General features: G+C 37.3%; 2 protein-coding genes across 2 annotated transcripts in view; one reads left to right on the top strand and one right to left on the bottom strand.

Moving 5' to 3' along the window:
• The window catches only part of LOC139710839 (potassium voltage-gated channel subfamily KQT member 1-like), a 160,907-nt gene that overhangs the window by 21,982 nt on the left and 121,528 nt on the right, over positions 1–17,397 (bottom strand). The window contains exon 4 of the mRNA XM_071622759.1: positions 4,236–4,314. Coding sequence (XP_071478860.1) covers positions 4,236–4,314 — 79 coding nt within the window. The remainder of the gene's footprint in view (positions 1–4,235; positions 4,315–17,397) is intronic.
• Positions 12,688–15,909, top strand: LOC139710819 (uncharacterized). The gene is made up of 3 exons (XM_071622738.1): positions 12,688–13,032; positions 14,258–14,338; positions 14,622–15,909. Exons 1-3 carry the CDS (start codon positions 12,772–12,774, stop codon positions 15,780–15,782), a joined length of 1,503 nt encoding a protein of 500 aa, XP_071478839.1. The 5' UTR covers positions 12,688–12,771; the 3' UTR covers positions 15,783–15,909.

Raw genomic sequence — 17,397 nt, 5'->3', positions numbered from 1 at the left:
ATCATCCATACATTAGTTAGTATAAACGATATCTTTCATATCTATACTTGTCATTAATAATTTGATATTAAAGTGTTGGTGTTCTAAACAGAAGACATTCTAGTCCTTACACATATGTTTAAATGTTTATAAAATAAGTGCAAAAATGCCTAAAGGATACCATTAAACAAATGGGTATCAGGAACTAAAATGTACTGACTTCCAAATCCAATTTACAAGAAATTCTTGGACTTATAGTTAATCAGCAATCCTCCACTCTACACACCTCCTATCTGGCCATTCATCATGTTCTGTATGGCTTCATGATGTCCTTGCATACAAAATTTGTCAATCAATCTGATGCCATCCATTTAGGATGGGAAAAAAAATGCTCTCTAAAAATCACCTCATATATCTTCTAGGTCCTGTCATTTGGCAGCTAATATCCAATATTCACAGCTCACAATGCAGTCAGTCCTTCATATCGCACATCAATAAGCAGTTCTCTACATTTTAACCCCGTAAACCAGCATGTCATCTCATTACAACCATTCCTTCCCAACTGGCAAAGTGATCCTTCTGATCTTTTTCTCAAATCTCACTCTTGCCCTGTAGCTGTTGAAAAGTTCTTTGATAGCTCTCACAGGAGCACATCATTCAAATCATTTATAAACTGTAGTTAGTAATTGTACTACTGGGATACCTATATGTATCAAATATTAAGTGTGTGTGTTTTCCCTACAGTACTATGGAAAATGCAGGAGACAGAACATCAAACGCTCACTAACCCTTCCTACGCCAGGAAGTTTTGCCAGTGTGTGTAATCCTATGGGGTTTCTGTGCCAATCAGCACTCAAAAGCACGAAAAGGGTTAAATTACTTCAGAAATTTAACCCAAACGAAATCTCTGTCTGTCATGTATGTTTCAGGCCTGATTTGTCATGGTCCCTTAATTTTAAGTGCAAAGCTGCAGGTGTAGAATTCAATGATTATGTATTGTTTGATTACATTGAAGCTGCCTGTTTCAATGATGTACGTAATATTAACATACTGTCGGCAGTCATCCGAACGGTCGTATATCCTGATTTTTGGTCAAATTTTTGATTTTGAGATTTTCGGTCATTTCAATATTGGACATTCCATTACACATATTGCGATATTTTCAGTTTCTAATTTTTTTGAATTTTTGTGTAATCATTACTTTTGAAGAGCCTTGTCATTTCATTCTGTTCATTTCCCCATAGGCGTGTGTGTTAAAAAAAACCCAGCAATATGCCATCCTCTCCTATGTATATACAGTACGATGGTTCAGATGACTGCAAACACAGTATGCATGGTCAACCAAACCCTTGTATATTGGGCGCATTGACTTTGCACGTAATATTAGTGATATACGATGGTTTAGTGACCGCAAGTACTGTGTGCACGATCAACAAAACTGTTGTATATGTGATAAATGACTACGGTCTTTGCAAACTGAAAAAAAAAAACATACATGTAGCTCTCTTGCGATTTCTCACATAATTCCTAACAATACAATTTGATGAAAACATCACATGTTAGAGTGAAAATTAATGTCTGACGTATTACAAAAGTAATTGGAAATGCCAGACATAAAAGTGTAGCAATCATGACTGAACAAAGAGTAAACTTCAAACAGGTTGATCTCAAAATTCTCATGTGAAAATTGCATAATACAGGTTCAGATGACTACTGACGATATGACACTCTTTATTGAAATCAGAACCTTCAAATCTTCTACTGTGAAAAGTTGAGTGCTACACTGACATGCTCTTATGCAGGTATTAGATATTCGTAGACTTCCTACTATAGACTTGCTGATGATAATTGTTGCAAGTGAAATTTCATACATAGTACACACTGAATTTTGCAATGTACACCATGTATGTCCTACAATTCAATCGCTTTTTTTTTGTGATGCCTGGTTACCATTAACATCATCACAATTATGTTTGTGATTTCCTGCTGAAGTCCACAACCAACTGTTCTGTTTGTATGAGCTCTTTACTCAACTGTGCCAACGTGGCTCAGAACTATCTTAGGAAATTCATCTAAAGTCTTGATGCTGAATAGGAGTAAATGAAATCTTTCAAATCTGGACTGACGAACTAGAAAATCTCATAAATCTTCTCTACTCCCGATACTGTTAAATATTTCCTTCTCCAAATCCGACATCTTTTGATTATGATGCATAATGCATGAAGTGCCTGCCTCATGGGCTTCATAGCGATGCCAAGTTATACATGTCATACTCGTAACGTGCAAGCATCTTGCGTGAGTTGAATGCATTGTATGTCTTATCATCATGATTGTTTGTATCTTTTACATAGGTCCACATGATAACTTGGAATGGCTACAGTGCATCAGAGTTATCACTGTTGTGCTCCATTGATAAATATCTGTTTGAGACTAATGGCATTGATATAATTATTCTTTGTGCTGCTAAATATTTTACCAAGCCTTTAAAAATTTTTTACATTATTTAATTCAATACTAAAATATGTCAGAAATGAATATCAAGGTAATGTTATCACCACAGTTTAATTCCTAGGGCTGCCATGCTCGGGGCAAGTGAAATGCAGTACTTGTACACTTTGAATTTAACAATGTATACCATATACAGTTCAGTGGCTTGGTTGGGGTGTCTTGTTACCAACAGAATAACCCTGTTTGTAAAGTGTATTAAGTGCATGTGGGACCATCCAAGCAAAAAACAAAACAACAACAAAAAAAAAAAAAAAAAACATGGCACTCACTTAAGAGAAAGGGAGGGACAATGAATGACTGAAATTCAATGATCTGGTGCACACCTTGGGTGGAATATATGAAAACTTTTTAACAAAAAAGTCAGATGGTAAGTTGTTTGATCATTGAAATTACAAAAAAGAGAGAAAAGAAACAAACAAAAAAATAAATTACCTTTATATTATTCATGTACTGATCAAATCATTTGAAAAGCTAATACCTACATAGTGCAGCAACTGAATGGAGGAGGGGGTATCTCACTCCTACACAAGGGAGCTTTTGCATATCACTATCTGACATCCCAGGTTGTATCTATTTATGGATTCTTGAAAATCATTTGATTATGTGAGAGTAGATACTTTCAGACAGCAGTTTTGCAAACATTGCTGGAAACGTGTTTCACTAAAATTTGTACTGCACACAATTTCATGGTGGAAAGTAAACTAAAAGAGAGAGAAAAAGAGACTTTGCGCAGAGAACTTAAGGGGACAAGTTGATCCCAACCATGCCTCACTCTGTTCCCTGTGATCACAGAAATTTGATTCCATCAAGATCTTCTTTACTCAGATATATCCCTTGTCACTTGGAAAGACACAACATACAACCTCCTGGTCTACTGCTACAAAGCATATCTATCTGGCCAAAAGTACACTGTGAATATCAACTTCATTACCATCTTTATCACTTTTAAATGTATTTTAAGGGTTTTGTGTATGGATTTAAGGAATATATGATCAGTGCATCCATTACAAACACATTTTTGTACCTTTTTCCCCTTTGGAATATACTCGGTCAGTATTGACCTTGTCACTTTTTTTATGCTTTACATTTGCATTTAAAGTTGTGATTCATGTAAATGCAATAGTTTACAATAACATTTGTACAGTAATATCTATTTACAAATTCGAATATAAATCATTACCAAATTGATTCTACAGAATGATCATGATCATAGTGTGATGTATTTCAGTCAAAATATATACACCAACTGCCATTAACATTCACATTCATACACACACACACACACACACACACACACACACACACACGCACACACACATACACACATGCATGTACACACATCACATGCAACACAAATTTGATTCAGTACAATTTAATGTCATCACTAAAGTCATGTATTTTCAACATATTGATATTATATAAGTTGTATACTGTATGTCCCCTGCGTTCTTATGTAATCTATGTTTTAAATGCACCTTGTACACATCTAGTCTACACAATAATGTACAGCATGTACTGATGTGTTCTATGTTTGCATGCAAACAAAACAAATGTCCAGATATGGACAGAAAATTGAATTGAATTGAATTGAATTGAATTGAATTTTATCTGTATAATTATCTCGATGTATACAAGTCGATACCCAAAAGAATAATGGAAAATACTGAACAATACATGATTGCTTTTGTATTATTTTGCACATTTTCTCCTTTCTGGCGCTATGAAGGAAAAGATGGTAGAAAACCTACCTGATTGCTGATGCAGCAAACACTTGCCCCTCAGACCCAAAGCACATTACGGCAGTTGATGATATCACTACAATTAGATCTGGATTTAAAAGACAAAAACAAATTCAGGAAACTGATGGATAAAATGAATTGCAAAGTAAAATATCAGAACATAAACATAAAAAGTGCTGGAGCACTCTGATATTATGAACTCTCAAACAAAACAACCTGCAAACAATTTCTGCTAGGTTTTACCTCATTAAACAGTTTTCAAAAAATTATTTATCATTATTATTACTATTTTTCTTTTTAAACTCAAGCTGACCCTTGCAACTATTAGGAGTCAGGGTTTCTTGAGGGCAATGGACAATGCTCTCTGGCAAGGCAGTGATAAAACTTTTCAAGCTGCCTGGGAGAAATGAGACATCACTGTGAGAATTCACTGTGATTGCAGTACAGTATGTCCCCCCAAAAATTAAATCAAATTTTTGCATTGATAACACACCATATGATTAAACTGTCTAAATGCTACTTCAGGGTCTTAAAATGTAACATCTTAGCTCTATTTTGCAGAAAACCCCATTCAATTTGGTGAAGCGGTCACGGAGAAATGTGGAATGTTGTAAAGCATGTGGTGAGTCTGATTCTTCAAAGTTTAGCACTTCGACGCTTTTGTGTGTGAAAACAACAGACAGAACTTGGAGGGAAGAGATTCTTGACATCCTGTACAAAATTCCTCTTTTCTCTTTGACTACTAAAGCAAATCGAATAGGGTTTTCTGTAAGATGTGGGCAATGAGTTTTAGTTTCATACCCTGAATTTGCGTCTGGATGGATTCACTATTTGTAAAGATATCATTGCGGAGGGCCTGTTGTAATTTTTTTTGGGGACATACGGTATACATGTAGTTCACATTCTGGTCATCCTTGGGAATAAACTCATTTCACACTATGTTACTATATTGCACCCTTCCATTTCATGCTTAAGCTTAAATACTTGTTTTATGGTGATCAATTTGGGTTGCATCATGGTGACAATACAGGTCTATGGACCAAGTCAGTAGTCACCTTTACCCATAACACAGCAGCCCAGCCTGATGTACTAAAAGATTGAGTCATCCCTCTTTTGTCTCTCTCATTTATCTGTATCTTCTGATTGGATTGTATCTTCATTTGCTAATGAGTTTGAATTATTTGCATCAAAATTTAGAAAAATAATGATATTGTGGAGGATAAATACTGACAATATGGGCACATTCATAAATAGCAGATGGACAACATAAACTGAATATAAAGGAGCCTTATACTAGAGGAGCTTGATCATCAAATAACAAGTTTGACACAAGTTTTTTCTTCTTTATTTGGAAATATAAATCCGTATCTTGATTGAATTCTAAAAAATGAATATTTGTTGGAACATGAAAGGGATATACTGCAATAATTTCATACTCCAATAAACATAATCTCTTAGCTTGCCATGAACTCATAAAACATTCTTCAATCTTCTCTTCAAATTAGTTTCAAACAAATTTGCTCCATGAGGAGACTGTAAATTACACGGTCTCTCTTCTCAACCCCTAATTCTGCCTATGTTTCTAATTTTGTTTCGCTCCCCCCTGAATCTCTCAGTTTTTCTCTCTCCTAATTGCCATCAAACAAATGGGAAGGATATGATGATCGGTTTCCATCTCCAGTGAAGCATGCACACTTCACACCAGCCGATAATCATCCTGCCGTCTACACTCAAGCAGCCAAGCACATCTGGCAGTCAACTTCAGAGCCTGAGTTTTCTCAGCCTGCACCTGCAAAGCCCAGAAGTCATCAGGCTCTGACATGAGGAAGGCGTTTCAATGGCAAAAAACTAAGACTAGAGTATCCACTGCATTCAATCTTGGTAGCTGCTGCACAAAAGTCACACCATGACTGCAGCTTGCGAATTTAGGTGGAAGCAATTTAGTGAATCTTCAGCCTCAAATGCATTAAAAGTCAGCAATATAAACAAAACAACAACCAAACAGTGATTATAAAAAGCGCCATAATCAAGCAAAAAACAAACAAGCAAAAATACTCTTGATCCATGGTAAAAAAAAAATGAGAGAGTTACACCTAGCAAGCCCATTTACTGACACTACGTAAAGGGATTCCTGGCGTACACTAGACCTGGAATTTGACTTCTGGAGCATAATGTTAATGGTTTGTTCACATTTCACTGGAAGAGAGAGACGGTAAACATTGAAGCCAAGGCATGGCTGATCACCACTAATGAGTTAATGTACATTTACATGAATAATTGTCAGTGCTTGTCCCTCATGACATGCTCTGCACTATATAGCAGCAGGCAATGAGAGCTGAAGTAGGAATGGTTATGGGCTGGACTGAAGTGAGCAGGCACTAGGATACTGTAACTAGCTGGGGTGGATGGTCTGACTCTCAATGCTAGTCAAGATGGAAATAATGGCACCCATGGGACTGGCCTGGCTGGGGATGGCTGATTTTCATGACTTTATTATGTATGTGTAATTTTCTGTATCTTCTTCCATCTTCAAACAACATGGTCTCATGATCATACTAATATCATACCTACTACGGAACATATTATGTGACATAAATTATAAGATGTTCTGCCTCGATGAAATACCACATAAAATTCTTGCATCTACCTGTCTGTGTCATTATATTCAGTTACAATTTATCAAAGTGAAATATTCACTTGAATTTTGGATTGCATCTACTCTTTTTTTTTCAGGATATTGCACTCCAAGTAACTGGAGATGAACAATAATAGAAAAGCTTCACAAAACATGAATGTAAATGTGTGAATGCCTTTATAAGGAGAATTCTGTACAGAACCTTCAAAGAGAGGAATACCACAACATGGCTATCTACTGTAGTTTCAAAGAAGTAATAACAAATTCTAACCAGTAGCAAGTACTGCAGTGATAGTGAGCACTCAAAGAATCTATCAACATTCCATCCAAAGTTTTTTTTTTTTCTCAATGATGGTTTTCAATGTGTACACTATGGCACATCCAACTGGGCACTGCTGTATTGATCCAACTGCTGTATTGCAGTGGAATCAGACAAGAATGTGGGAAATCTTACAAACATAAACCAGAATCAGTAAGCAGTCATTCACAAAAGAGCTTGAGATAAGGATATCATTCCATGAGATATTTCACTATACTCCTGGAGTGCTCCAGGGCCAGTTGCTCATGACACAGATATCTTAGACCTGGGGGTTATTTACTTGTCTTATTGAGAGAATGATACAGATTAGATTCCATTCACAGAAGATCCATTTTTCTTGCTACTGCTCATTTGTGCAAGATTTCATCCCTGCATTAGATAGTGGTATCAAAGCAGAGTATTTTCCACAGGGTAAATAATAACGATAATGATGATGATGGTGATGATGATGATGATGATGATAATAATAATGATGATAATAATAATGAAGATAACAATTAGTTGGTACACTCTCCATAGTATAAACTATATCACAACATTTACACAAAATAGTCAAACAACAAGAATGATGAGTAAATAGCATAGAAAATATACAGAAGGACAGGTAAGGAGGTCTCCTTATACAATTTTGCCAGTGGGAATGTACTTTAAGTTCTTCTCAATATACTTGGAGCGTATTAATGACTTTAAAGCCAAAACATAGTTCTGGTACGCCTGCAAAAGTTGTCAAATTTCGCTCCCAAATATGCACGTATGCCTAGGAAATGTGCAGAATAACGCTGTAATATCAAGACATTCGATGGGTAACGACGAAAATGCGAAATATTAACCAAAAAGGTTCAGTCTCAGAACTTACCCAAACGGGGTCAGGCTAAACTCGGACTCAGGGATAACTCGGCCTCGCTTTGACGGCGGGCCGAGTTGTATTGGTTGTCGCTCTGAATTGTACAGTGTTGTACTATGGGAGCGGCCCGTATAAAATAGCGCTTCGGGTTCTGGCTACTCGCAGTAATGGTCCGAGTTGTTACAACACGCGCATCAAAAAACCTCTTTGGCATGCATGCAAAAATAGTGTGCGCCTATCAAGCACCTCTAACAACAATCAAAGATGCTTGATAAGCAACAACAAAAACTTCAAAGACAGCGCGTCTCAGCAACTGAGGTGATGTGCGTATAGGCTTGAGGACCGCGCGCTGTCCATTTGTTTTGTACAGGATTAGCACGCACTTTCCTGTCTGTTCAGTTAGGCCTCATTTGGTATACAGTAGAATATGGCGATCACGAACTGCGTGTAAATTGTCTGAAATCGGGTCGACTTTTCCCTGAGACCGAGTTAGTCTGGATCCTTCTGGAATAAAAGTCGGTTTTCCGACTTTATTATTTTTCTCAAAATACTCCAAAACGACTCATCATCCCGGCAAATCGCGTCAGCCAGGTAAGTTTCTTTGTAGACTCTTTCGATATATTGCAGGCAAATATGAAATGGTGCCAGACGGGTTCTCAAACCCTTACCAAAACTATGTTTTCACTTTAAAATGCCAAATTTAAGATTTAAGGGTCAGTTACACCTTAAAATACAGTCACTAACAAAGAGATGATTGAAAGGGATATGAAAATAAATATATGGATGTTTGATCAGTGATGAGCTGAGGGTATTAAGTGACAGTAGCTGCCTCCTGTGTGGAGGAAAGCCTGATGCCATAGCTGATGCCAGTATTGGTGCTTGCAGTATCTTCTACAGCAGGCAGCTTTACACTGGGTTGACCCCATTAAACTTCATGAACCAATTTATGACACTCTAATAGATTGGCAGTCGAAAACTCAGGGTTGTTAACTGGAAGGCTGTTAACTCCTGACAGAATTATCAGAGCCTTAAGCCATGTCTCACTACAATTTAATGGCTCTGAGCCGCCTCATCCACAAGAGTAATGCTTCTACACAGCAAATGTCTAATTGCCATCATTTTGCATGGTCACTGGATATATTATAAATGAGTGGATATAAATATACCATCTTAGTATATCTCTTGTTTACTTCTAGGATTGATTGCATTTCTTTTGTTTTAAATTGCATGTTAGGACAAAGAGAATATATCATCAATAAAGCCAAAGATGCGATATCCATACTCACAAAATTGAAAGAAATTTGCTGGAAAATGGTTAAAGAAGTTAACTTTAACAAAGACTAGTCATATACCTTCATGTGGAGAGCCACAATGAGATGGTCAATGAGTCAGGTACTAAAAAGTGGTTAACAGAATTGACCACATTCTCTAATGAAGGTCTGTGTAACTGTCCCCACTAGCTAGTGCAGCAAGATCTCTCTGACCAAATCAGTTTGACAGAGAGAAGGAGACACTGTCATAATATGGCATCAGCTCAACCTTGTGTACCTATCCAACACGATAAGATATTTGACTCAAATTCATTTCAGTGTGCTCCTTTTGATTTCTACCTCAAGCTTTTAGTAGTTATCACACCTGTCCCAAATGTATCCTCAAAGGTTAGAGTTCCGTGGGCATGATATTCTGCGATATTGTACAAGTGTAGCTATATTAATATCCGAATTTTGCCCACTTTTCTGGAATTATTTATTATCCTTCAGCTAAGCTGAGTATTTCCATTTAAAAATTTGTGTAAATTATGTCTTTGCTGCCCTCAGGGATTTAATTACTGATCAAACACAATGCCCTTATTAACACTTTGAATTACGCGTATGCATTCAAGGTATCTATATTAACACAAAGTTTTGCATTATGTCTAGTCAAACTATTTAAGCAGAAACTGTGTAGGCATTACCACTAATGGAACCCTTTTGATCCTTTATGAATCAAGGCTGTGGTATATTTGATTGTAAACTCACTACTGCCGATGGATGCAAATGGCCCTTCGGTTGGACAATTAAGGTAATTGTCCGAGTAATGGGAGGGATGTGTAGCAGCAGAACAGATTAGGATTGGAACAAGAGCTTGGATAAAGGGCAGGGAGAAACATCCATGGTTGAGAAATCTAAACTTGGACATGGCCGTTGCCCATGGCTGGACAATCTCTCATTAGTCTGAAAGTCATACCAGAGTGGCTTCTTTGTAAATAGATCATTGACAAGTATCAAGGACTAAGGAAGGACAACAAAAAGTGACATGGTAAAATGGTTATAAACATCACAGAACACAAAACATGCACATTAATGTACTCTGTTCTAAATATCAACAATCCTCCTCAGAGGTGAGATTCTATACACTGCACCTGTGACTTTAAAACTAGAAAAAAGATAAAGGAAGAGGGGTTTATGATAACACCATGTCACATATGTGTAAGTAGTCACTGAGAGGATTGTTGTATGGCAAAAGAAGAACCTAGAAAGAAGAGAGGAAGGAAAAGAAGTGACATAGAGAGAGAGAGAGAGAGAGAGAGAGAGAGAGAGAGAGTGTGTAAGGAATGCAGATAGTGACAATCAAAGGGCAGCTGTGAGCTGGATGTTGAAGTTGCACTGAGGGAGATAGAAGGCCTGTAAGAGACAAGGACAGTTGTGGGGAGGAACAGAATGAGAGTCACATAAAGGGCTTTAGGAGTTGGTGGGAGAATCAAGGAAGATGAGCCAGAAAGAAGAATTAAAGGTTGGAAAATCATGGAAATAAGAGAGTAAAAGTAATGAGAATGTGAATTTCCAAACAGTGCATCACAAAACAAAATTATTCCATAATAAAGTCACCATAGCCTAATGAAGATGACTTGGGTGTTAGACCATTGTCCTGAATTCACAGAGATTGGAAACTAAGTCATCAATATACTACATGAAGTTTAACACATGGGCCTTTAGATTACATCATAACTTACATGTACCAGGTACACACCTTATTTCTCCAATAACAAGCTTAGACTATAACCGTACCTACATGAATTTAATGAGGAAAATATTCATCAGTTTTGTGGGCATTTTTTTTTGTACAAGGTTGTAATAGAAATTGATAATGCACAACTGTACACAATGTCACATTCCACCAATTGATGCTTAGCACTTGTACAGACTATTGTAGTCATACAAAAGTCTTCACAGAAACTCCAATTCTCCCTATCACATATATACATTGTAGCTCTCCGAATCTGAACACGTGTGTGCTCTATTTTTTTCACCATTTATTCTTGGGATATAAACTTCTGGATATGAACGCCCGATGTGTAAATGTACGCTTTTATGCACATTGAACACGGAAGGAGTTAGTATTCACAGATTGTATCAAATTCTGTGTTGAATAATAGAGTTATTTTCTAATCTGTAACTTTACATTTGATGAATGGGATTCTTCTGCGAAGCGGTCCAATGCTGGGCTGATGATGAAAAACAATGAAATTATGAAAAATATTCATAGATGGAGGACTTGACGTGGGTAAACCACAAAATCGGGAGTGTACGTCCGAAGAGTGATCGATCAGATATAGGTATCGCGAGGTGATATCACTTGATATCGGCTATATGCGATAGGGAGAATTCCCTGAATGCAAGATATAGTGGATGTAAGAAAAAAATATTCATACATTGATAGCCCCAACATTGTAGGAAAAAAACAGTTAAGGCCTGTGTGTGCTTACTTTACATGCATCATGTACAAAATGTATTTCATGGAAACTATGAAAATAAATTAGGCTTGTTTGGAAAATTCATACCCATTCAACCAAAATGCCTACCCAACCCAAAATACATATAACTGTTAAGCCTGTGTATCAACTAAGTAGAGTAGCCTATATAAAGTGGTACGGAATTATGCAGAGACTACTGTACAATATGGTTCTTTTGAGTGCTTAACTGCCCTCCTGAGTGAGGATTTTGACATACAGCTGACGGCCTACATCATCACTTTCATTTACCTTGTTGACTTAATGCTGTAACAAGAGGCATCTTATCTGCATTTTACCTTTATGTATTACACTTTTATGCATGTAATTCCGATAATTGGTAAACATCTTTGAATTTGTGTGGTTTCATGTTGTCATAAATTCACAGAAATTTCTTCCTTTACTAAGATGTATTTATACAATGTTTCAATTTTGTATATAAACAATTGATCAGAACATATCTCAATCATTGTCTTGTCACATCAAGAGATACAAATAACATCCTTGAAATGTGCTACAACTCTGATCACCCTGTTATTGAGAAGTGACATGCTCATTCATCCTTGTCAAAACTGAACTGTGTCTGTCTATACTTCCTTTTTGCAGAGGTTGGCCCACTTCATGTTTGGGACTTGAATACATCAAGCAAACTTTGAGTCATCAGATATCATCAGGGTTATAGCATACATGGTATGAATTCATCCTCCTAGAGGAGGAGACCTTGACATATAGACCGATTCAATTTCGATGGCCTATTCACCTACCGCCGCTAGCGGCGCTATAACGGCCGCCATAACTGGGGGCCAACTGGGGGGGCTTCCAGCGAGCTGTGTTTTTGCGCTGGCCCGGCGAGCTGAATTTTCTGTACAGTTCGCTGCTCGCTCCTAGGTTAGGCCGGCGGCGAGCTCGCTAGAGTGCTGTTTCGATGGCCTGTGTTGTCATTCTTTTGGACCAAGACGGATTGATCTACAAAGTACGATGAAAACCTCTAACGTGAGGGAAGGATCAGGAAAGAATTGTGCAGTTTTTGGCTGCAAAAATAGCAGCAACAAATTACGGAAATGGAAGCTGGCAGTGTGTGAATTTCATACACCTCTAACACATGATGAATGTGCCTGCGTACAACCGTATCAAATGCACAGATTTCCAAACGGAGTTAGAACTGAGTCCGCTGCCAAGCTGAAGGAATGGCTGAAGAATATCAACAGAAAGAGTTTCTTTCCAAATGCCAATAGCAGAGTGAGTTTGTTACAAAAGCTTACTTGAAATGTCTTGCCTTCGTGTTTCTTTCAATTCAACATCTTGACCCTGTCCCTGTCAATGTCAATGATGGCTGCACCTTGTGATTAGACATCTGTTTTTAATTCTTGCCAAAAATTCGAAAGGGGTGTGCGAATTTACACTAGGCACCTAATCAGCGACTGGGATGTGTATAGGTACAATAATTATGGAGTTGTTAATCATGTTAATGTCATATGTCGTCTACAAGTAGAGAGTTCTGGTATGAACTGAACATAAAAGCTACGAGTAACATTAGGCCTAACTTGTTGGTGCCTAGGTAATAGTTACTAAGTTAGACAGTCAGTAGAGTAACTAGATCTATACACAGCCCAGTCGCTGTACATAGGTACTCGACGTACCTATGTACATGTTCAGCGACTGGGCTGTGTATAGTTAACAATAGAGTAGACTATTCTACTTCTTTGACTTGCCTACTTTATTCGTGTACAGACAGACCTTGACGTTTAATACAGTGTAGGCCAAATGATCTAATTCGTGAATAAAAAGCCACAACTTTATATACAAGGCTTCTCTTTCATTATCAATGTCAAATGACTGACTCTGAATCAAAATATTGATGACCGATAACTAATATAATAATAATGTGATTATGAATTGATGATAGGCTAGGTTTTTGATCAATTTGATTTGATGTGAATTGGTTATTGGTTACTGTGCTGTATCATCATTGTACATGAGCATACATGTACTACATCACCATGAGCATGTATGTAACGTTATATACATGGCATGTACATACTGTTGGAGCTACAGTAGTACAGTATATACATCTACATAAGCTACATATACACATCTGTTGTTCACAAAATATCTTTTCTTCATTGCCTTTACACAATGTACAGCATAAGTGTTTCAGAAATACAACTGTACAGTGATTAATACAGTAGGGCTACAGCTGTGGCTTGATTTGCATGCAGCCTGCATACAAATGTACATGTAATAATAATATACACAGAAAGAAAAGAAGGGAGGGACAGCTTGTTGTGTAGAGCCTGGTACTAGAAATAGGATAGTAGAAAAAAGAAAGGGGAAGGAGAGGTCTGTCTGCTTTCACTAAAGGCTTTTTTAGTTCACCTTGATTACCTAAGTGATGTAAAGAATTTATGTAGGCCTCTTGAGTAATGTATAGTGTTGTATTTCACTCTCTGAATTGCACATGCAGGTATGCTCTGTTCACTTCAAGGACGGGAGACCAACTTCAGACTATCCATATCCAGTTCTGCGCATGGGCTACAAAAACTATGTAAGTTACTTGTCATGTTATATACTGAATTTTTATGAAGATATAGACAATAGATCACTAATATTATTTATTTATTTTGTATGTGTAAAACAATCTTTAATCAGTAAGCCTGTTATACATGTAGTATTCACTATACATTGTTTGTTTGGTTTATTTTTTGTCACTGCATTAATTGTAGGTCGTTTTCTGGCTTTCAACTTTTCATTATATATAAGCAACATATTGTTTCACTCCATGAATTCATATATTGTTTCTGTTCATTTTCACTTTTTTTTTTGTTCAGAAACATATGTCTGCTGGAAGACGGCAACTAAACCGGTGCACTTCTCTAGACACAAAGATGGACACTGACAATGGACAGCAGAACAAAAACCAGGATGACAGTGCAGAGGATCACCTTACTCATACCTCTGTGCAGACTGATGCTGAACCAGAGAAGAAGAATTCATATTTTCAGTGGTATGATTTCACACTTAGTGATCATAACTATGCCAAAGACCCAGTGTTCAGCTCCCATTCGAAGTCAACACAGACTGACCATTGCCCGGAATTATCCGTTCACAACATGGAAGACAGGACTGTCAAATTTTACACGGGACTTAGCACATCTGTGTTTTGGAGCTTTGTAAGCTCACTCCTAATGTGGCTGCCTTCTATACATGTACCTAACTTCAAACTTGCTGTACATAATCAAATCTTCCTTGTCCTTATGAGACTCAGACTAGGTCTAATGTTTGCAGATCTAGCAGCTAGATTTAACATCTCATGCGCAACTGCGAACTCAATTTTCGCAACATGGCTGCCACACATGGCAAAGTACATGAAGTGTAATATCATCTTCTGGCCACCGCGTGACACATTATCAAGAATTCGCCCTAAAAGTTTTGCAACTTCTCATCCAAAAGCGACTTGTATAATCGATTGCACTGAAGTATTTGTTCAAAGACCAAGCAATTTGAAGAAGCGAGCACAGACCTACTCCAATTATAAGAACCACAACACCTATAAAGCCTTATATTGTGTTGCGCCCAATGGCTTTGTGACGTATGTTTCGAAACTATTTGGTGGTCGAGCAAGCGACACGTTCATATCACGTAACTGCGGATTTGGTGAGCATTTGTTACCAGGTGACGAGGTATTGGCTGATAGAGGGTTTACAATTAGCGATATTTTACCCCCCGGGGTAAAACTGTCCATACCAGCCTTTACACGAGGGTTTAAAGACCGAATGCTACCTGAAGAAAGTGTGACTGAAACAAGACGAATTGCAAACGTCCGCATACATGTGGAAAGAGCAATACGACGTCTTAAATGCTACAAAATTCTCAGTAGTGTTATACCAGCAAGTGTGCAAAATGTAGATGACATTTTAATCATTTGTGCAGGGCTGTGCAATCTGCAACCCATGTTGATTAATGAAAAGAGTCTTGAGGCGGAAGAGTGAAGATGGTGAAGACAAGACATTCCAATTGACATGGACGAAGAAAGTGAGGGACATGTTGTCTTTAAGTTCTCAGTACAGGTCTATATTGTGGAGAAAGATCACAAATTTGATCCCAAATTCATGACAGTATCTGCATACATGTACAATGTACTATGATAGAGCAACCATAGTTAGATATCTTTCCCTCTCTCTGTGAATGCCTGTATAGCATGTTCTGTAACCAGGTGATAAAGTGTTGGTTGACAAAGGATTAACAATTTGTGATATTTTCTGTCAATTACAGCCGTCACGTGAAGGTTTAAAGACCGAATGCTACTAAAAAAAGTGTGAACAGGAAAAAATAGGACAGATACAATGTGTAACACTGTTTTCACACATATGGAGAGGGCCATACAGCATCTTAATTGCTACACAATTTCTCATTAGCGTTATACGAGCAAGTGTGCAAAATGGAGATTGTTGTTGTGGTTTTTTTTTTTGCAGGTTTCTTCAATCTCCAACCCCTTTTGATTAATGAAAACAGGTCTGAGGGAGAAGATGAATGATGAAGATTGTGGAGAAGAGACATTTGACATACTTTGTAGACGAAGGAAGTGAGGGTCAAATGCAGAACAGTCCATCCAAATGCACATTGATGTTGAGGCTTATGCTTAGAAAAAATCTATTAATGAAATTAAAGGGACTTGATGCTTAATTTAATGTTTAAGGCAGGCATGTGTTTTGTGCATAATGATTTATGTATTGTTTCATTTTTGCTTGGTGAATCATAAAAAGGTGAAATCATGATACATCCCATCCTCATTTAAAGATCCACAAATGATGTGTTAGTGTTGTGGCATTTTGGAATTAGTTGGGCTAGTGGGAATTATGCTATTTCATTTTATTTCAATAGCTGGATGTGCCACTGCTTTTACATGCATTGTGTATTAGTAATTTCAGAAATCAGAGTCCCTGTTTGTGACATAATGAAGCAACTGATAAATGTTTTGTTCTCTGTAGGCCTGCACAGTATGTGCTTGCTCATGTAAAAAGGGAAACAGTAATGATAGTGTCAAAAAATCTTTAATTTTCCCTTAAAAATTTCAACTTAGTCTTAGATGGTAATGTTCAGGAGTCCATTTGACTTAAAATTCCCATTAAGTTCTCAGTTAAATGCCACTTTATTCCTTACTCTGCCTTCTTCTATTTATATGCTTCCATTTTTTTTAACTTGCCTTCTTCCCTCACCTAAAGTCCTCCCTCTCTCCCTCTCTCTCTCCTTCTCCTGTTCCATGTCTCTTATCCCAACTCTCTCTCTCTCTTTCTCTCCATCTCTCCCTTGACCCCTTTTCACCAATCTGTTTTATCATATAATGATTTCAAATATTCAAGGAAAATAAGTTTAGACATAGAAATGATGGACAATATGGTATTCGTTTATAAATCATTTCCTTGCACTGACTGGTCATTATCATTATATAATGATATGCAATTTGAAAGAATGAATAAAAATGAGTGAATGAAAACATACCAATATGTAATGTCTCCATGCTTCTGCTGTGGATGAGACTAAACAAAGTACAGTGCGTGTAGTATTCATTCTGTGCCTGTATACTGCAATCAAATGTCCATGAGC

Source organism: Diadema antillarum, unplaced genomic scaffold, assembly GCF_040938485.1.
Source record: "Diadema antillarum isolate AM-2024a unplaced genomic scaffold, OU_Dant_1.0 seq00001573_RagTag, whole genome shotgun sequence".
In the NCBI taxonomy this organism is placed as follows: Eukaryota; Metazoa; Echinodermata; class Echinoidea; order Diadematoida; family Diadematidae; genus Diadema; species Diadema antillarum.
The sequence above is the reverse complement of the archived record's forward strand: the minus strand, read 5'-3'. Positions and strand labels throughout refer to the sequence as shown.

Coding starts and splice junctions, on each gene's coding strand:
- LOC139710819 (XM_071622738.1), top strand. CDS start 12,772: ATGAAAACCTCTAACGTGAGGGAAGGATCAGGAAAGAATTGTGCAGTT. Junction 13,033..14,257: donor TTCCAAATGCCAATAGCAGA/GTGAGTTTGTTA, acceptor TTGCACATGCAG/GTATGCTCTGTTCACTTCAA. Junction 14,339..14,621: donor GCATGGGCTACAAAAACTAT/GTAAGTTACTTG, acceptor TTTTTTGTTCAG/AAACATATGTCTGCTGGAAG.